Genomic DNA, 20991 nt, shown 5'->3' on the forward strand with positions numbered 1-20991 from the left:
CAAGACATTTTGGCACCTGCGCAAGCCACAAAATGCCTCCCAGGGAAGAAGGGGTGTGTGAAGATCTACATCAGGAACAAGGATGTGTGGAGACCAACAGTGTTCCCTATTTGCTGAGAGGCCACTGCAGAGGCAGCATTGCAGGGGGCGGGGCTACTGGGATGAAGACAGATCCATCCTCCAAAGAGTGTGCTGCACAGCTGTCGCTGCCACCGTGGCATCAGCAGCACCGAGTGGTGCATTCCTTGGAAGCCAGATCTGCTGCCCCTGTGGATCCTGCCGCCTGAGGCAGTCGCCTCACCTTGTCTCATGGATGGGGCAGGCCTGCTTAATGCAGCAACTGTCCAAGACTTCAGGCAGAAGACCTTCTCAGTCTCACTTACTGAGAGCCACAGCACAACAGCACTCTGCCTACCTGTGATTCCCAGCAGCTAGTATTGAGGGGCTTCATGCCTCTGAGGTATTGTAACTCGGAGCCATTGGCAGGCTTCCTAATATATAGACTTTGTGTTCAAATTGAGGGTTGCGATATATTTCAATACTGTTGTGACATTTTGATTTCTTTTTGGCCAACTTAACTTTATTATGAAAATTAAGTAGGTTATAAGTTGTTGGGTTTTTTGTTTTGTTTTTAAAGTAAGTAAACACGGAAATCTTTAAAAAAAACTTAATTCACTATCCCAGTGCATATTTTTCCAGTTTTGAATGTTTTTAATTCTTGCGGTCATTACCTTTTTTTCATCTGCCTTGTATTCTTGGTAGATTTTGAGTGGGGAGAAAAGATACTCTGATGTCTTGATGTAAGTTCACAGGTTTATAAAACGCCATTAAGGCAAAGCACTTTGAATAATTCATGACCATTTATTTTCTTCCTTTTGACGATATACGGTTTTAATGAGCATACAATATGTGTTGCAGAAGATCGCACTGATTAATATTCTGCACAATATTTCCTGCAATGGCCAAATCCCATTAATCTTTTCCTAAGACAGCGAAAAGAATTATGGGAAGATACTACTTGACTGGGAAAGAATGCTGTTGGTTCTCAGCAATATTTTAGCCACAGTTGTGTGTGTTTTAAAGAAAGTTTATGACAGAATTGTTCACATCGCAGGAATGCAAACTGTGTCCCAAACTGAACAGAGGATGCATTCAAATTTAAATAGAGGGATTGCAAAAATACAAGTGAGATTTTGGCTTTGGCAAACTCCTCAGGTTTAAATGTTATTATTTATTTCATTTCCTATGTTGCATATATTTAAAACAATTGCATATATATAGCAATAAAAAACTACTACATGTTCATACATTCAAATGTTTTGGCTCCTGAACGCCACAAATCTGGAAGTGAGTGTTCCAGTTTGCGAACGTTCTTTGGAACCTGAACGTCCAATGTGACTTCCGTGGCTTCCGATTGGCTGCAGGAACTTCCTGCAGCCAATCGGTAGCCGCACCTTGGTTTCCAAATGTTTTGGAAGTTGAACGGACTTCTGGAACGGATTCTGTTCGACTTCCGAGGTACCACTGTATATAAAAACATTTTTAATTCAATGCACATACTGACTAGGATAAAATTGTCTAAAGCTTACTGGTGTATATCTTGCACTGTGTATAAAAGCAACACAGATACCTTCATTTTTAGACTCTGCTTGGGAGCTTGGCTGTGGACCCTCCTATGAGGTGCACCTATGTGGGGATTCTCACAATAAGCTCTGTGACACACCTCTGATTTCTAAATTGGTCTCAAGAGAAACAGACCTCCCTGAGGAGCTGAGTGCTATGCTAATTCACCTGTCCCAAATGAATACTGGATTTTGACGTTTACTGACTTGTGTGGAAAGAAGCTGTGGGGAATATCAGCCACAAGTACCCTGCTCTCCTAACCTATAAATTATCTCTCATATCATATTTAACAATGTTAAAGGAACCTACTTTGCTGATGGTTCTCTCGCCATCTGTAGCCCTTTGCAAACACCTCTTCTCCTGTCCCCGATGGCTTGAATAATGCTGGTGAGACAAATCCACTCGCATTACGGTATCCGTATATGAAAACACAACAGAAATTGAATGAAACCGTTTTCAAAGTAGCAATTTGCAAACCAAATAGCACCAAATTTGGTTGCATATCTTGCAAGATGTGCTGGAGTTTTTTGATCAAACAGTTCCTTGCTTCAGCAGCTCTTACAGGATGAAGTTGACTTTAAAAATTAAAAAAACTGGGGCTATTTGATTACTGTGTAATACTCAGTCAGCCTCTAGCAAGTACAGTGTTGAGCTTCTGGGGTTGTATTTTCATTTTGTGGCATGTCTCTTAAGATTAAGAGCAGGGTACAGATGATGCCAAACGCGGGTGGCGCTGTGGGTTAAACCACAGAGCCTAGGACTTGCCGATCAGAAGGTGGGCGGTTCAAATCCCCGCGATGGGGTGAGCCCCCGTTGCTTGGTCCCTGCTCCTGCCAACCTAGCAGTTTGAAAGCACGTCAAAGTACAAGTAGATAAATAGGTACCACTCTGGCGGGAAGGTAAACGCCGTTTCCGTGCGCTGCTCTGGTTCGCCAGAAGCGGCTTAGTCATCCTGGCCACATGACCCGGAAGCTGTATGCCGGCTCCCTCGGCCAATAAAGTGAGCTGAGCGCTGCAACCCCAGAGTTGGCCACGACTGGACCTAATGGTCAGGGGTCCCTTTACGTTTACCTTACAGATGATGCCGACTGTAGCCTTTGTTTATGCATCATGGTATGAACTTTGCAAAAGCCTGGCTTTTGGCCCATGCAGTCTCCCTCTGGATCCAGTCAACTGAGTCTGAATGATGGTGGGAAGGTGCTCATCTCTTGATTAGTGCAGGGTTGTACCTTGGGTTTGAGTCTGGGTTCTCCTGCATGTGAAACATGAGCTTTTTTCCACCTGGCTCCCCCTGCATCATTTGTGCTCCTGGTGTCAGTGATTGAATCTTAGGGTTGTGGGAAGGCAAATGTCCTATATGTCTGATACGTGGCTGAGAGGGTAGGCAACCACTCTGTGGAACCTGCAGTATAGAGTGCTTTGTCCAGGCATGCAAAAAGTGAGTGGGGCCATTTCCCCCATCTCCTCCTGGGGGTGGGGGAGGTTAAACTTCGCATCTCCTGCTTCTAGACCAGAGCCAGCAAAGGTAGCTGCTGATAATTGACATGTTTCCATGGCCGCCCTTGTTGCATGTCTTGGCCTTTCCTTTTGACTGCTTGTGAAAAAGGTATTTTCCTTCCTGAATGGCCCTTGAACTCTGTTGCAAGAAGGACTGTGCTGAGGGGAAGCATATGTGCTGGTGTGTGTGTGTGTGTGTGTGTGTGTGTGTGTGTGTGTTTATTATCCTATTATTGGCTCCGTCCTTGTGTGGGCAGGCATGTGGGCATCATTGCAAACACAGTTCCCAATTACTATTTATTAATTTGTGAATCACTTTCCCCATATGTCTCAATACTATTTATAAACATGCCATAAAATAAAGCTGCAAATACCGTTTAAAATAGTACAAAAACCCCCACAGTTGAGGGTAGGTTTAAAAACAGAACAAAATGAAGACCTAAAACAGAGACCTTTTCACCCCACTAGCAAAGCTTGCCAATGCAAAAACGTCTCAACAGGGATGCTGTTCAACAGAATTGGTAGGCAGACACTGAGGGAGTCCTATTGTTTTTATGCTTCTGTCTGTCTGTCTGTCTGTCTCTGTATTTTCTGGGTTGTCTCTTCCCCCCTTCCATCCATTCCACTGACCAGGGCTGGCCCTACCATTAGGCAGAGTGAGATGGCTGCCTCAGGCACCAGGTGATGAGAGGCAGCTGTGGTAGGCCTCTGGCTGTTGCTCCTGAGCCCCACATCCTCTTTTGGTGAACAGAGCTGCATATAGCACACACCTCCCTGTCCTGGGGCCCTAACCCATCCCACTGGAGAACACTATCCTGTCTTGAAATAAGAATTAACCTGCCAGACCAGTTGGCTTCTGAACATGGAATGATGAGGAGGCACCATCTTGACCTCAGGCAGCACAGTGTCCTAGGATGGCCTTCCTGCTCACATAGGAGCAGCATATACCTCCTCCTGGCCTGGCACCATTTGAGTAGAAGATTGCTCCGTTAATCCTGCTACTTGTGGTTTCCTCCCTCAGTTGCTGACTTGAACATTAATGAGTTTTATATTTTTATTATAACCCGCTTTCAGCCTTCACAGTAGATGATAGCAATCGTAATCGTAATAGTAACGTCAGTTTCCCGTCACAATGTTCTCGTTACAGTAATTATTTGCAATATAGTTCCAGCTCAGTAGAGGGCACACTTTACTCTCTCTGCGTCTCTCTCATACACACAAACTTTTAAAAAATCCCCGTTCAGTCCTCTGGAGGAAGGGAGAATCTAAGCCAATGAAATTAGCCTTTGTTAATCAAATATTTAATCAAGCCCACTCTGCTAGGCCTAAACAAAAGGTAGAGTGTGGCCAGCAGACAGCTTTGCAAGTGCTAAAGCAAAACTTGGGCTGAACGTGAAAGGCTGGAAATAAGATTTTCCTTTGCCAAAAAACAAAACAGAAACAAAAGGCCGGTGTTTCTGGCCACCCCTTTTTAACATGGTTACAATGGCTTGGTGACTAAAACAGTATGTGGGCCTGTGAGTTTCTGATACGGTTTTGGAGGAGCCATAGCCTCTCATCTTCTCACATGGGAGTCACTGCAGCATGGCTCCATCTCACAACACCTATAGGTCTTGGCTCAACACATATTGCTGTCTGAGCTGAAGGACAAGACTGCCTCCATTGTTCCATATATAGTGGTTAACTGGGCCAGCAACTGATTAAAAAAACACAACAACAGCACTATCAGTAGGGCAGCATTTTCTACTGCATTTGAGGGCAGTAGACTAGTTTAAGGGCACAGGGCATGGCACACACGACTCGGCCCTCTAGCACCTTGCACTAATTCCTGCCTCCTGCACTGGCCATCAAAGGCAACTGCCTCAGTCTACCTAATGGTAGGGCTTGCCCTGAAATTTAATGTTAGAAGCCCAGGATACATGGGACAACTGTTGTGCAGTTGCTCTTCATACCAGTGTTGCCCCTGCGGGAAACTGATTTATCGCTCGCAGAGTGGCAGGAGGTTCCTTTCACATGGTCTGGGATCCTGAAATTACCTTTATCATGTGGGAAGCTGCCACGTGGCTTCATTACCATGAGGTAATATGAGTTGGGGACCATAAATGTGAAAACCGAATGATGTTTGCCTAGGTTGGGCCAGGTTATGGCTAATTATTCGTGATGAGAGTCCAGGAGCCTCGCTGATGGTCCTTTGGCACCAGTAACTCCTATTTCTAATAGATATGTAGAAGAAGGAGCCACTAACTCAGAAAAGTGAGTTGTTGAGGGTGGTCTCTTAGAAGCAGCTTAAAAAGACTAGATGGCAAAAGCCTGGGGTAATAAACAGTGTATTTCAGCTGTTTGTCATAAAGGACCAAACATGGCTGCCCCTCTGGGAAAAACTGGGGAGGCAGCCATGTTTTCCCCTGTAGAATTCCCTCTCGAGCAAGGGAATGCCATCAAGCTCTGTCCCTTCTATGAGGACTTACTTTACCCGATTCAAAGCAGCAAAAGACCTGCACACCAGCTGCTCCAGGCTTTGAGCGGATGGAGTATTATAAAATGGGGGGGTGGGGTGGGGAAGGTTCTTTAAAAATAGACAGAAACAGTGCTAGTTTTCCTCATGGCTGCTGATTCTAAGGGGGACTAAAGGGTCGACATAGGTTGGCGTGGGTGGGTCTGCTTGGGAAGCTGTGGGTTCCTCCTCCATATGCTGCCTCCATCATGACATAATACACAGCCATCATTACGCGTGACCACTGATAACCTTACCCTGCAGGAATGTGCCTAATCACCTGGTTGATGGCCATCACTGTAGCGATGTCCACAGATTTAATGGTGTGCTGAGTGAATAAGTCATTCCTCTTTGTCCATCCTGAATCTCACAACATTTGGTTTTGTTGGATGACCCTATTGGGTTCTAGCATTATGAGGAGGGAGAGGAGAAGCCTCTTATCTGTTTTGTCTGCACTGTGCTTAATTTTGTACACCTCTGCTGTGTTCTCCCCTTTTCCCTTTCCCCCCCTGAGCTATAAAGAAGCCATACATTGCAACCATTTTTTGCAGAGGAGTGTTGCTCAAGCCCCTTGATCTATTTGGTCACCCTCTTCTGCCCCATTTCCAGCTCTTGAAATAGCCTTTTTGGGGGGTTGTGTGCATTATGGACTCACGCGCTCTGGATGGGAGCGTCACAAAATGGTTTAGGCTTTCAATCAGCACCAGTAATAGCTTCACATCAGTGTCATCATCGCTAAGATCATCACCAAACGTGTGTGGGAGTGCAAGAAAAGCAGCAGAGCCTATAAAATGCATTACGCTGAAGGTATGTTTGAAAAACATTAAGATCTGTGCAATCAGTCACAGAGCCGTTTCCAATTCCAGGGTGGAATTACATGTTCCATCATGGTCTGGCATAAGGATGTGTTTCTAAGTGGCTTTTCACTGCGCAGGATTACAGATGCTCAGGAATCACGACTTTTGATGTTGAAGCCTTTTCAGTCGGCGTTCAAGAGAATGGAAGGGAGGCGTATTCACTGCTTTAAAATGTTAAAGTTTAAGAGGTTGTTTATTATAATTGGGGCTGAGGTTGGAGGTAGAGGAATCCATGGGCACGCATGGGTATTTGCAGATCCCTTGTCACCGACACCTCCTAGGGTGAGCTGCATTCAGTAAAGGCTGTTCAAAATGACAGGCCTGTCCTGCCCAAGGAAATAAAACACGGGGGTGGGTGGGAACTGTTAGCATTTTTATTAAAACCAGGCAGGCAGGCAGGCTGAACAGAGATGAGAATTCCTCGCAGTTGTTAACACCATAAAAAACCTGTAAGGAATATATGGCACCCTCAGTCATGATACAGGATAATATTTTGTACAGTTCCCCTCATATCATTGTGCTGTTTCCCCTGATTCTGTCAGGTGAATGTACCTGAACTACTCTCCCACCCCCCCCCCAAAAAAAGAGGAAGAAAAGAAAAAGGAGATAATCAGGGTGAGGTTTTCTAACCTGGGTTGAACTCTAGAAAGGAGCAAGCAGCGTTTCTGCAGCATGATTCAGCTTGAACTGGGGGCTTTACAAATGCACTTTTGATTTCCCAAACTGGGCTCCTTCAGGAGGAATGGCAGGACATGAATGAATAAATGAATGTTTAGCTCTTGTAAGATATCTGTAAAGTTATTTATTTAAAGTTAAACACTGGTATAGGTATAAATAAATACATAGTGCTTTTAATGAAAGGCAAACTATTATTTGTGGTTATGTGAGCAACAATCCCTCATGTTGTCTGTGCAGTTCTGCATAAGTACAGTGGGGGGTGGGATCCTGAGTCTCTTTTTCACCTTTCCTTCTTTTCGAAAGCAGAGGACACAATTTATCAAGTGTAAGTGCATGAAATCCTTTAATTTCAATGAGAGAATGAAGGTCATGTTTAAATCTCTCCCACTGGATTAATGTCTTTTGGAAGGCTGTCTTGAGAACTTCAGTACTTGCCATGCCTACTTTAGCACTTTGTCTACTCCCACTTTGACATACAGCCCTCCAAGGGTTGACAGTGGGTCAGTGTGGCCCTTGGCGCTCCAAAAAGCTTAGCCACCTCTGCTATAGACGATGGTGCCAATTGTAATCTCCTTTATTACATGCCATTGTATTTTGCTGAGGCTAGATGTTAAGCTGGTCGTTTTCATAGAATCATAGAATTGTAGAGCTGAAAGGGACATTGAGGGTCATCTAGTCCAACCCCTGCAATTCAGGAATCTCAGCTAAAGCATCCATGACAGATGACCTTACTTGAATATGGGTTGAGTGTGGGTTGGATGTTTTAGCAAGTCTTGCAATTGAGGTGTAGCCTATTTCTCTTAGAAACCAAAAAGTTTCAATCCTGTCTGTCTGTCTTCTTCTTCAGGTACAAAGGTTTCAAAGGTAACTGCTCCATCTCGTTTATTGAACAGTTCAAGGTCCTCCACCTATGTAATAAGTACTGTGAGATGCTGGGACTGAAACCCCTTCAAGCCAGCGCTCAGAAGCAGAGGAAACCAGCAGCCCCCAAAGTCAAGGCACTGCCAACCTCAAGTACTGTAAAGAAAACCGCGGTCAGCACACAGACTGCCAAGAGAACATAGGAACTTGTTTCCTCCCAAAAGAGACATTTCTCATTCTCATCTTCGTAGAACGGACCTCTCTAGAAATACACACTGTACTTTCTGGAACCGAACACTCCAGCAGTGGGGCTCTCTCAAAGCATTCAACATTCTGCAAGAAGAAAGCGGTTAGTCTAGGACACGCGGACGTTTGAAAAGATCAGCACCCCCAATACCAAGCATAACCATTCGCATAGACTGCCTAAATGGACTGGGGGGCATTATTTGCACAATCTATCTTTTTGGAAGGCTGTGCAGGACTTAGGCCTTTTGGGAAAATTGCATTTTAGTAGATTTCTTCCACATAACTCAGCTGCTAGGTAAATCTATAAATATATGTAGGACGTTTCAACCCACGTGAGGTAAAAGCTACACACTCCGGAATGCGTGAACCTGCTTCGCCTGCCTCTTTTTACTCAAATGAAAAAACTGCTGTTTCTAGAAGTTTCCGAAAGCTGGCTTCTCAGACATGCATAACGGGTGCCGGATGCAACGAAGCGTATGAGGGATTCACCTGCGGGCCTTAGGCATTTGGGTGGTTGGGTTTCTTTGCACTGGTTTTCAGTATTATAAGTTATGTCAAAGATATAATGTAAAACAACACAGTGGCATTCACCAGGTGACCTGGGGACTGTGTGGAGCCCACAATGTCTCTATCCTTTAATCATACCCCTAATTTAGCCTTCCGCTGACTTTTGTATAGCAACACATCATGTCTCCTCTGCTAGATGATTTTAATCTGTGGCTGTTATGAAGAAGTGTGTGAGGAAAACGAGAGAGAGAAATGGGTGTGGGAGTTGTGGGAGTGTGTGTGTGTCTGTGGGTGACATCAGTGGTTAGAGAAGGCTTCCATGGTGCAGAGTAGAGAGTTACTGCTGTATTTGTGAGACTTATAACCGAAGAAATAAGAGCCATGTTAATCAGACTGAAGGTCTCAGTGCTGTGTCCTTCCCTAAGAATCCCCACCCCAAGCCTAGCAAATTGTATTCTGTGGTTTAGTGCCTTTAAACATGATTGAAGCTCGACTTGAACCTTGCAGGAAAGGGTGGGGACTGCCTGTTCAAAATGAGTGTGTGTGTGTGTGTGTGTGTGTGTGTATAAGTGGATGTTACAAATCTGACATCATTTTCTTTCATTGGATTTCAGAGTACGTAGATCTGCAGGAGTAGTTCATTTCATTATACCTGAAGCCCCATTAAGATATTTCCTATATTTCACCCACCCACCGACAGTTTCCAGGTCAATACCACTGTACTAGAATAATGGTTTTGTTTCCTAATTATTTGCACAGTAATAATAATGCTTGTTATACTCCATGCATTTTTTTCTCCAATTAAATTCCTACTGAAACAAGACTTAGCATTGTGAACATGTTGATAATTCGCCTGATGCTGTGAAGGAGTGTACCAACCACTTCTAGGACCCCCCCCCCCCCGCTCAGTTAATGATAACCAATTCATCAGCACGTTTTTCCTGTTAAAGGCCTGGCTCCTGTTCATAGGAAACTTTGAAGTCCAAGAGTGAGGAACCTCTAGCTCACAGGCCAAAATTAGTGTCATCAGCACCACGCTCTAACCAGCTGAGCTTAACCCACCAGAGGTTCACATTTCCCTGAAACCACACCCACCTTCCCATCATATGTGAAGTCATGTGTGAGGCAGGTGGAGATGCAGCTACCTGTGTACAATAGGGAAGCAGCTCATTTCCACCTGTGCATTAGGAAGGGAAGGCAGGCTTTGACTCTACCACCTGTCAAATTTGGGCCATGAGGCTAGGATCTGATAAAGGTCTGGCCTACAAAGCCCCACCTCTGCTTTAAATGTCCTTGAAAGCATTGACTTCTCTCGATAGCTCGGTTGGTAGAGCATGGGGCTCTTAATCTCAGGGTTATGGGTTTGAGTCCCACGTTGGGCAAAAGATTCCTGCATTTCAGAGAGTAGGGCTAGAGGACCCACGTGGTCCCTTCTATGATTCTATGATACTATGAGTATGTCATCCTATTGAATATGTGTCAAACAAGTCTGGAGGGTTGTATTAATGGAGTTGTGCCGCAAAGGCATTATCTGTGGACCATGTGCTCATCTTTTTGTCCCACACTTATATCTGAAATGGGACGTGGGCGGCGCTGTGGGTTAAACCACAGAGCCTAGAGCTTGCCAATCAGAAGGTCGGCGGTTTGAATCCCCGCGACGGGGTGAGCTCCCGTTGCTCAGTCCCTGCTCCTGCCAACCTAGCAGTTCGAAAGCATGAAATGCAAGTAGGTAAATAGGTACCACTCCGGCGGGAAGGTAAACGCCGTTTCTGTGCGCTGCTCTGGTTCGCCAGAAGCGGCTTAGTCATGCTGGCCACATGACCCGGAAGCTGTATGCCGGCTCCCTCGGCCAGTAAAGCGAGATGAGCGTTGCAACCCCAGAGTTGTCTGCGACTGGACCTAATGGTCAGGGGTCCCTTTACCTTTATATCTGAAACAGGTTTTGCAGGTTCAGTAGTGCCCCGCAAGACGAATGCCTCGCAAGACAAAAAACTCGCTAGACGAAAGGTTTTTTCGTCCGCGATTTGCCTCGCAAGACGAATTCCCCTATGGGCTTGCTTCGCAAGACGAAAGCCCATAGGGAAATCTCCGGGGACCTCTTTTAAATGCTAGCGGTGGGGAGCAAAGCCTTTCCCCCCCCTCCGGCCTTCAGAAGAGGTCCAGGAAGGCTGGCGGGGGCCAAAAGGCTTTGCTCCCCAGCGCCAGCATTTTAAAAGCAGTCCGGGATAGCAGGGAAGCGCTTCCTGCTATCCCGGACGGCTTTTGAAGGCAGGAGAGATCCACGAAGCCTGGGCGCGCTGCGCGCAGGCTTCGGCATGCCGGCAAGTCTCCGCCAGCAGCGGCAGCGCTGCCGCTGCTGGCAGAGAGATCCGCGAAGCCTGGGCGCGCTGCGCACAGGCTTCGGCATGCCGGCAAGTCTCCGCCAGCAGCGGCAGAGCTGCCGCTGCTGGCAGAGAGATCCGCGAAGCCTGGGCGCGCTGCGCACAGGCTTCGGCATGCCGGCAAGTCTCCGCCAGCAGCGGCAGCGCTGCCGCTGCTGGCGGAAAGGTCCGGGATGCCTGGGCCGGACAGCTTTTGAAGGCAGGCGGGGGGAGCAAAGACTTTCGCCCCCGCCAGCCTTCAGAAGAGGTCCAGGACCTGTTCCGAAGTGGGGAGGGGGGCGGGACACCTGGCCCCGCTGCCCCACTTCGGAAAGCTGTTCCGAAGTGGGGAGGTGGGGCGGGGACACCTGGCCCCGCCGCCCCACTTCGGAAAGCTGTTCCGAAGTGGGGCGGGGGGGCGGGGACACCTTCTGAAGGCGGGCAGGGGGCGAAAGTCTTTGTCCCCCCTGCCTGCCTTCCCAGGGGCTTTTAAATCGCCCCGGACAGCGGAGAAGTCCTCCGCTGTCCAGAGCGATTTTAAAATGCCGCCCGCCAGCATTTTAAGATCGCCCCGCACAGCGGAGAAGTCCTCCGCTGTCCCAGGGTTTTTTAAAATGCTGGGGGTGGGAAGAAAAGCCCTTGTCCCCCCCCCCCAGCCTTCAGAAGAGGTCCGGGGACAGACTGTCCCCGGACCTGGCCTGAAGGTGGTTTCCCTAGGAACGCATTAATTGATTTTCAATGCATTCCTATGGGAAACCGTGCATCGCAAGACGAAAAAACCGCAAGACGAAGAGAATTGCGGAACGAATTAATTTCGTCTTGCGAGGCACCACTGTTCTTGAATTAGTACATGAGCCCCCAACTTGTTTACTAGGGGTCGCAGTGTGGTGCATATACGCCTCAAAGGAAACCGGTCCTATTTCTTATGTCTTCAGCTCTGAAATAACTACTGCAAGTTGTGCCAACTTCAAACCTGACAAAACAGCGCATCTCGACAGGATAGCAAGTAAGCAGCATGTGCAATATGTTTCTATGGGATCCCAATATTGGCACATCTCCATTCAAATTTTGCTACAAACGCATTCATTCAGAAACAAAATATGACCTGCACAATGCATTAAAGTAATGTGAGCATCAATTCATAAAAATGGAATTAATCATAATTATTGATTCAATTGAGGGCCAGCCTGCTGTTGTGAATTGAGACCAAAACTAGGCCCCCCCATCCCTACTCTAAGCAATCAACTCCTTTTAAAATCCATATGAATATTGTTCCACATGCAGCTCTAAATGCACTGTTGACCTTGCACCCTATGCATAGAGGCAATTTGGTTCTTTTTTATTAGAAGAGCTTTGTATGGCTACAAGCAGGGGTTGGAAAGGACCTTCGGGATCGCTAATCCAGCCCTCTGCACTGAGATAGGATTCATCACAGTGCACTAATTATCCCTGTCAGATGTGCTAAAATATACACAAATAATTTCTGTTTCAGATTCCTGTTTGTGCCTTTCAGCTGGTCCTTTTTGCCATCTAACCGAAAAGGATAATTTGCTGGGACAGAATTTTAAGAGAGGAAGCCTCAGTGGGAGGTGTGGGTCAGCTGCAGAACAAGTTTGATTCATTAATCAAAATCTTAGCAAGTGTCTTTATCGACAAGTGCTGCAATCAGTTGCCATGACAATAGGCATCACCATAGCCATTTTCCAGGCAGGATAATAATAATTTAAAAAAAGCTGTGCGGGCTCTTCAACCTGGTTCAGAACGTCTTGGCATTTGAGGGAGTCACATCCATTTCATGCAAACTTCCCAAACAAAAGGATGTTTCTTTTTTCTTTCTTTTAAAAAGGATCCCCCTGGTTCAATGTTATTTTATCTAGTCTCCACAAAGTATTTATTTTATTTCATAAAATGTATATGCCACTCGATTGTAAACAAAAACAAAAAAAATCAAAGTTATATGAAATTATCATTTAAAACACACTTTAAAACAACTGTGTAAAACTTTGAAAAGTAATCAAAATCAACCATAAGCTAAAACCCAGCACACTATATATTCGGATAGGCTTTCCTAAGCAAATCATTTTTTTAGCAGGCACCAAAAAGTGTACAGCAAAGGTACTTTTTTGTCAATCAGCAGGGAGTTCCAAAGCCTGGGGGCTCCCACAAAAAACAACAACAAAAAAACAGTTTCTTTCAAATGCAGAACAAGTATTACGTGGCACCTGTAACACTTGCCAGTTCTGCAGATCAAAGTGCTTTAGTGGGCATATATGGGGTAGGGCAGGGGTCTGCAACCTGCGGCTCTGGAGCCGCATGTGGCTCTTTTACATCTTTGCTGCGGCTCCGGGGCGGATACTAGTGAGGGGAGGACGCGCATTGTGCGCCCCAACACTCCTCACTGGCGGGCGCTGTACTGGCTGTGACGTCGCATGGGGGCGGTGCGTGCGTCAGTCACGCACCGTCCCGACGTCACCTTCCTGCCCGCTGTCAGATCGTGGCTCCAGAGATATATTTGTTTTAAATGTCGCAATGGTTTTGCGGCTCCCAGTTGTTGTTTTTTCTTCGGAAACGGGTCCAAGTGGCTCTTTTTGTCTTAAAGGTTGCAGACCCCTGGGGTAGGGTGATTTTGCAGGTAAACTGGTCCCAAACTGTAATGGGTTTCATGTGACCTCCCCAGGGCACAAGCCTGAACGGTATGTATGGAGGTTCTGGGCTACCCAGACAACAAGACCCCCCTCTCAGCCTTGCTAGTGTGGTGCAAAGGAAAGCAGAGCAATATGTTTGGCACCAGCTTGACTGCAGGAGTTGCTGGAAAGAGGCATACAAGGCGCTATCCAACCGTCTTAGGGACTCCAATCCAGATTTGTAGGGTTTACTCCTTAGCCTTTTCTGCATCTGAAGATATCCCGCAAGGCAGTGGGGATTTAGGATAAGGTTACCAGACATCCCGTTTCCCGGGGACAGTCCCCAGATTTACAAATCAGTCCCGACAAAATCCTATCATTCCTATAGAAGCTGAAAAGTGTCCCTGGATTCATTGAAAAAAATCTGGTAACCTTAATTTAGGATGAGTTTTCCCTCTCCTAGATGGACTCCCTTCCCCTTACTTCCCTCTATAGCACATGCGGAAACCGCCTTCTTGACTATTGGAACCACTATTGATCTTGTCCCTTCAATCTGCCAGAGCCTGTCTTCACATGGAGGGGAAGTCCCTGACTCACTGAGGGTTTGAGACCCATCGGCTAACTTCACCTGGTCTAGCTGGCCAGTCAAAGCCATTCCTGGGGTGTGGCCACTGTCGCACGCTGACAGCTTCTAGGAGCCACAGGTGAGAGCTGGGTGCAAGGAAGCAGTTGTGGATGGAGTGTCCCCCACCAAAGGTCCTGCCCCTCCCCTAACACCCCAGATTTCATGGAGGAAATCCTTGGCCTTGAAGCAAATCTGCAACCACAGCAGGTCTCTGAGCAAAGGTGTTATATGCTGACAAGGTCTCACTGTCAGCAATTCAATCCCACATGCTGCTCTGGACTGCCCTGAGGATCTGTGGGAGATGCGTGGTGGGAAAATTTACTCAGCTGACTAATATTTCCTCTTTCTTTGACATTAGAGAAAGTCTCCCGCAGCACAATCCCTTGGCATTTAACATTGCAACCTTATTGGTACAACAAAAATTTAAAACAGAACAGAACAAGAGCATTTACGGTAAATATTTCTCAAGTATGTGTAGCTGGTTAGATCTCTACCTAGAGCAGTGCAGTCTACGCCCCCCATCTAAGGTAAGCCCAAAATATGGGCCACGCAAGGGACAGAGGCAGAAGGTAACCACAAAAAACACAGATAAATTGCCAAGATCAAAGAGGGGGGAAATTGGTTTAAAATGTTAGAAAGAGTATGAATTAATTTTGGTTAGAAATCAATGGCAGTGAAGCAGGACAAATCTTGAGAAGGCAGAGCATTCCCGTGATAAAGTGCCACAGTGACAAATGGGAAGGAATCAAGATAAGTCAGGGTTTAAATGAAAAGATTAGAGCCAGCAGAGAGCATGAAGGAGAAACAGGGATGAGAAAGAGGAGAGATTGAGAAGTAATGACGAAATGGGCCATAGACTTTGGGCATAATATCCAGTATGAATCTTGGTCAAAATTATGGAATCAGAATTTAAAATTTACAGCATGTATGGCCTTAAAAGAAAATGTAATGAAAATGATGTATAGGTGGTACTTGGCCCCAGTAAAATTGCCCAAAATGTATAGGATGAAAAATAAATTATGTTGGAAATGTAATGAAAAGGATGGAGATTTTTACCATATATGGTGGACTTGTGATAAGGTGAATTTTTTTTTGGAAATGGTCTATAATGAACTAAAAAAGATTTCCCCCAAAAAACAGAAGCGTTTTTGCTTGGGTTGATGGGAGAAGAGATTACAAAAGTAGACCAAAGACTATTTATGTATGCCACTACTGCAGCAAGAATTTTGTTAGCTCAAAGGTGGAAATTACAAGAATTACCAATGATTGAGGAGTGGCAGATGAAGATGATGGACTATGTGGAGCTAGCCAAACTGACTGTGAGGATCCAGAACCAAAGCGACCAGAAATTCCAGAGAGATTGGAGTAAATTTATTGAATATTTAAGGGATCATTGCAAAAATGTGAAGACTCTAGCAGGACTGATATTAACCCTGAACACAATATAAAAATGCTATCTGACCATGGATAAATAGAAGGATTTGATATGTATTGAAGGACAGAAACTGACAGTAGAAATGCATATGTAATTTATTAAGAAATTGGAAACCAGTTGAAGGGAGGGAGGGAAGTCACGTGCAAATGTTTCAGAATGGTTATTATATTGTTGTAATATTTTATGTTTTTAAATGAAAATAATAAAAATTATATTATTAAAAAAAGAGAGAAAGGGGAGAGATTGGAAATTTTAAGAGAAGACAGGATAGATGGAAAGATAACTAGAGAAGAAGAAGAAACCTGGAGATGAGAAAAAGAGTTCAGCCCATGGAGTAGCTTTTATGGAAGCAAAAGCATGAAATGGCAAGACAAAGATTGTACATAAGAGTGATGTTGCCAGAGATAAAGGACCGTATTTTAGATTCTGGAGGCAGATGGTTGTCTCCCCTCGATCAAATATGGTATGATGGAAGGATGATTGCCAGTGGTGTATAAACAAGTAAACACTCATCATATGACTGTCTCTGTAGCATTTGTAGACCTGCGTAGTACTTCAAAAACTTGCAAATGTTGTTGGGCCAGAGATGAAAGGAGACAAAGAGAACAAAGCAGCAGATTCTCTGTGCATTTTTTTTAATGGAACAAATTCATAACACCGTAAGAGCAGCCTGACGGTTACGATCAATGGTCCGTCTAGTCCAGCATCTTCTCACAGTAGCCAACCAGATGCCTGTGGGAAACGTGCAAGCAGGACCTGAGCAGAAGAAGAAGAAGAAGAAGAAGAAGAAGAAGAAGAAGAAGAAGAAGAAGAAGAAGAAGAGTAGTAGTAGTAGTAGTAGTAGTTTGGATTTGATATCCCACTTTATCACTACCCTAAGGAGCCTGGGACGCGGGTGGCGCTGTGGGTTAAACCACAGAGCCTAGGACTTGCCGATCAGAAGGTCGGCGGTTTGAATCCCCACAATGGGGTGAGCTCCCGTTGCTCGGTCCCTGCTCCTGCCCACCTAGCAGTTCGAAAGCTCGTCAAAGTGCAAGTAGATAAATAGGTACCACTCCGGTGGGAAGGTAAACGGCGTTAACGTGTGCTGCTCTGGTTCACCAGAAGCGGCTTAGTCATGCTGGCCACATGACCCAGAAGCTGTATGCCGGCTCCCTCGGCCAATAAAGCGAGATGAGCGCCGCAACCCCTGAGTCGGCCACAACTGGACCGAATGGTCAGGGGTCCCTTTACCTTTAAGGAGTCTCAAAGCGGCTAACAATCTCCTTTCCCTTCCTCTCCCGCAACAAACACTCTGTGAGGTGAGTGAGGCTGAGAGACTTCAGAGAAGTGACTAGCCCAAGGTCACCCAGCAGCTGCATGTGGAGGAGCGGAGACACGAACCTGGTTCACCAGATTACGAGTCTACCGCTCTTAACCACTACACCACACCACACAAGAGCCTTCTCCCCTCCTGTGATTTCCAGCAACTAGTGTTCAGAAATGTGAAAGTTTCCCACCATGGAGACAAGAGCATAGCCATCATGGCTAGTAGCCATTGATAGCTTTCTCCTCCACGAGTTTTTCTCATCCTCTTTTGAAGCCTCCCAAGTTGGCACTAAATGCACACATGATTTATTTAAAGCAGAAACGCTGCAATAGCTTATCTGAGTCCAAAGAGAAAATTAGACAATTCTGGCTTGCAAATGTTTTAGTCATCCTGTCCAAATGTTCCTCTAATCTGTCCAGGCGCTGGACAATGCAGGGTTGCTTCTGTGCAAACTTTTGTCTCCGTGCCAAAGGGCAACTGCAGCAAATGGCAGATTGAAGGACGTAGCCCTACAATTGGAACGAATAACAGGAGATGTACAAAAGAAAGATCCCCCCTTCCTTTTCTAATCAACCTTACATGCACATATGTACAGTTTCCAATACAAAGCATAATAAGAGCTCAGAAATATTATTCAGCTCCCCCAGCAAGCTGGATGTTGGAAAACTCTGCATTTGATTTGTAATTTAATTTAATTCTACTTTTATGTGTGAATTGCTATCATTGCTCATCTTATGGGTTTTACAATTACCACACACCACTTCAGATTTCAAACTGGGTGGCCAGTATGTGCACATTTAAAAGAAATTAAAAATTAAAACACAGAGCGTCAGTGCTGCAAGTTCAATGGAAGCAATATTAGTGCTTTGGTCAGACCACACCTGGAATACTGTGTCCAGTTCTGGGCACCACCATTTAAGAAGGATTTTGACAAGCTGGAATGTGTGCAGAGAAGGGCAAGCAAGATGATCAAGGGTCTGGAAACCAAGCCTTATGAGGAACGTTTGAAGGAGCTGCGTATGTTTAGCCTGGAAAAGAGGAGACTGAGAAGAGAGATGATATCCATCTTCAAATATCTCAAGGGCTGTCACATGGAAGAGGGAACAAGCTTGCTTTCTCCTGCTCCGGAGGATCGGACTCAAACCAATGGATTCAAGTAATAAGAAAGGGGATTCCAAGTAAACATCAGGAAGAACTTTCTGACAGTAAGAGCTGTTTGACAGTTGGTCTCGAGGTGGTGGACTCTCATTTCATGGAGGTTGGATGGTCAGCTGTCACAGATGCTTTAGTTGAGATTCCCACATTGCAGGGGTTTGGACTAGACCCTTGGGGTCCCTTCCAACTCCACAATAAGAAGGAAAATGCACTTACCCACCTATGAATTGGCTGGTTGGAATGCAGCTAAAAACAACAGAGATATCTCTCAATAGCAGGCTTCCTCCAGGACGTGTTGTGACTGCCGTGCACGTTTGTTAAATGTTGTATTTGGATGTACCAAGTTGTTGTTTTGAAACATGAGATGGCAGCATTATGGAACATAATGGCTACCCCCAGCTTAGAGCAGGACAGCAACTATGGTGTCCTGCTAAATTGGCCAAATTTGGAAGCACCCGTCCAGCATTTGCAAAGCTCCAATTAAAAAGTTCAGGGTTTCCTTGCTTCCTTGCCTGTTGCTTTTGCTGCTGAAATTTGAGTTTGGGCACACACAACACACACCCAGCAATACATGCCCACCTGATGCAAGTCCACACCAACCTCTTGTCACTTGGCTCGTTCTGCAAGCTCTGAAAGGTTGCTGGGGTTGCAGTCTTGATGTTCCTTCCATTAGCTTTTGTGAAAGGGGCCTTTTTGAAAAGCACACCCTAAATTACCTGCAGCTATGGTGATTAAAGCTTTTAGAGACTTTGTTCCTTGTACATACAATAATGTGGGCGTGCAACTTACGGTGATTGGAGGGCCTTATAGGTGACAGTAAGAGAATATTCACTGGTTTTGCAAATCTTACTCCCAACCTGACCTGCCTGTTCGCTGCTGAATGAAAGAAATAATTACTGAGAAAGACAAATAAGGATGCTTGCATTTAGTACCTGGAACCTGGGTAGTTCTAAGCAATCCAGGACAAAAAAAGTAGGGGAAAGCATTTGTTGTTCAGTGTGAGCCACAAAACACTGGACGGATCCTGTTTTCAGCACTTGGGTTTATTCTACATACATAGAAATTATTAATGAGTATGCCTCAGCAGTGTGCAGCTATGAAATTTTATTTTATTTTTAAAATCCAAACTTCCATCATTATCATGTAAATAATGCAATACATTTTGAAATTTAAAAAATAATAATATATGTGTGGGTGGGTGCCAAAGGAAATATATTTCCATATATACACATGGATATGTGCAGAGATATGTATAAAGAAAGAAGACAAGAACATATATAATAAAATTCAGTAAGAAAATAATCTAATTAACACTGATATTGAATTAACACAAAAAGTGTAAATACTGTAAATTAATTAATGAAGAGATGACAAAAATGGAGGGGCGGGGGAGTATTTATCTGATCATTGGTCTGATCATTGACTTGCTTGTTGATCCCACCTTAATGTTGTACAATGTTCCCAGTAATATCATAAAATTTTAGAGTTGTAAGGGATCCCAAGGTCGTCTAGTCCAACTTCCTGCACTGCAGGAATCACATCTGACTAATGGCCAATGTACAATTTACAAGCAATATCCATAGAAATAAAAATACAACCTGAAACCACTAAAACAATTATATAAAATATACAAAAAGCAAATCAAACATGTATGAGAATGAACCAGGACAAAAAAAATTACTCTTGAGGGTAAGCATTATAAATATGACATGCTACATTGTGCAAATGTGTTCATTTTGCAAATTGCAGACTTTGTCACCCAAAGAGTTCTGGCCCGTAACCTACCAATCTTTGCTTCTGGAAACTTCTTGGCACCTAAGCCTTCTAGTACATAGCCATGTTTAATGTGTGTGCATTTGTGTTGCGTGTGTGTGTTGTAAAATGTATGTGGGATGCGTGATCAGGAGTTTGGGGGTTATTTTCCTTGGTGACATATACAGACTCTAATGAATGGCAAGTAGACATCTTCCCGTTGTTATAGCAACCAATTAGTATGCATGCCTGTTTAGGAAATATGTGGATTTGAAAATTGGAGACTGGATTTCAAATTGGCCTTCTTTCTTGGTTTTGAAATCAGTTTCTTGCTTCAGTCGCTCCACCGTGATGATCAAGAGTAGCTTACTCACCACTGAGTAGGCCGGATTTTCCTGATCTCTTACATTAGATCTATTCTAGGCATCTGCATTACTTGAGGAATAAGGCTCTGAGATTCCAGTTCTCATTCATTGTCATCAGGCATCTCCCAATTCTATGGGAAAATATTCAGGGCTCCAGTCTCCCCAAGTACAGCAAAGGCAACTATAGGACAGATGGCATTCCTGGCAGTGCTGATTTTCATCCTAGGCTCAAGGCCAGATCCATTTTATATTATTTTTTTAAGGGAAGAAGCATTGGCTCTGTGGACATCCTTTTTGGGAAGGACTTGAGGGAAGTCAATTAAACAAAACAACACTTCTGAAATTGCACACGAGACAGGCAGTGGGGTGTTGACAAAACTGCCAACAGTAATGTACAGTGGTGCCTCGCAAGACGAAATTAATCCGTTCCACGAGTCTCTTCGTCTTGCAGGTTTTTCGTCTTGCGAAGCACGGCTATTAGCGGCTTAGCAGCTACTAACGGCTTAGCGGCTTTAAGAAAAAGGAAACAAACTCGCAAGAACTCACAAGACGTTTCGTCTTGCAAAGCAAGCCCATAGGGAAATTCGTCTTGCGGAACGACTC

At 44.9% G+C, this 20991-nt stretch overlaps 1 protein-coding gene across 3 annotated transcripts in view; it reads left to right on the top strand.

The window, feature by feature from the left end:
• Window positions 1–9584, top strand: part of ALPK2 (alpha kinase 2) — a 67239-nt gene extending 57655 nt beyond the window's left edge. For all 3 annotated transcript variants that reach the window (XR_014517220.1, XM_083465662.1, XM_083465663.1), the window contains exon 13: window positions 7997–9584. Coding sequence is in view for 2 of the 3 variants with exons in the window: in XM_083465662.1 (XP_083321788.1) it covers window positions 7997–8213 (217 nt within the window). In the remaining variant the exon portion in view is untranslated. The remainder of the gene's footprint in view (window positions 1–7996) is intronic.
• Window positions 9585–20991: the final 11407 nt, after the last annotated feature.

Source organism: Podarcis liolepis (genome assembly GCF_965112155.1).
Source record: "Podarcis liolepis genome assembly, chromosome: 11".
In the NCBI taxonomy this organism is placed as follows: domain Eukaryota; kingdom Metazoa; phylum Chordata; class Lepidosauria; order Squamata; family Lacertidae; genus Podarcis; species Podarcis liolepis.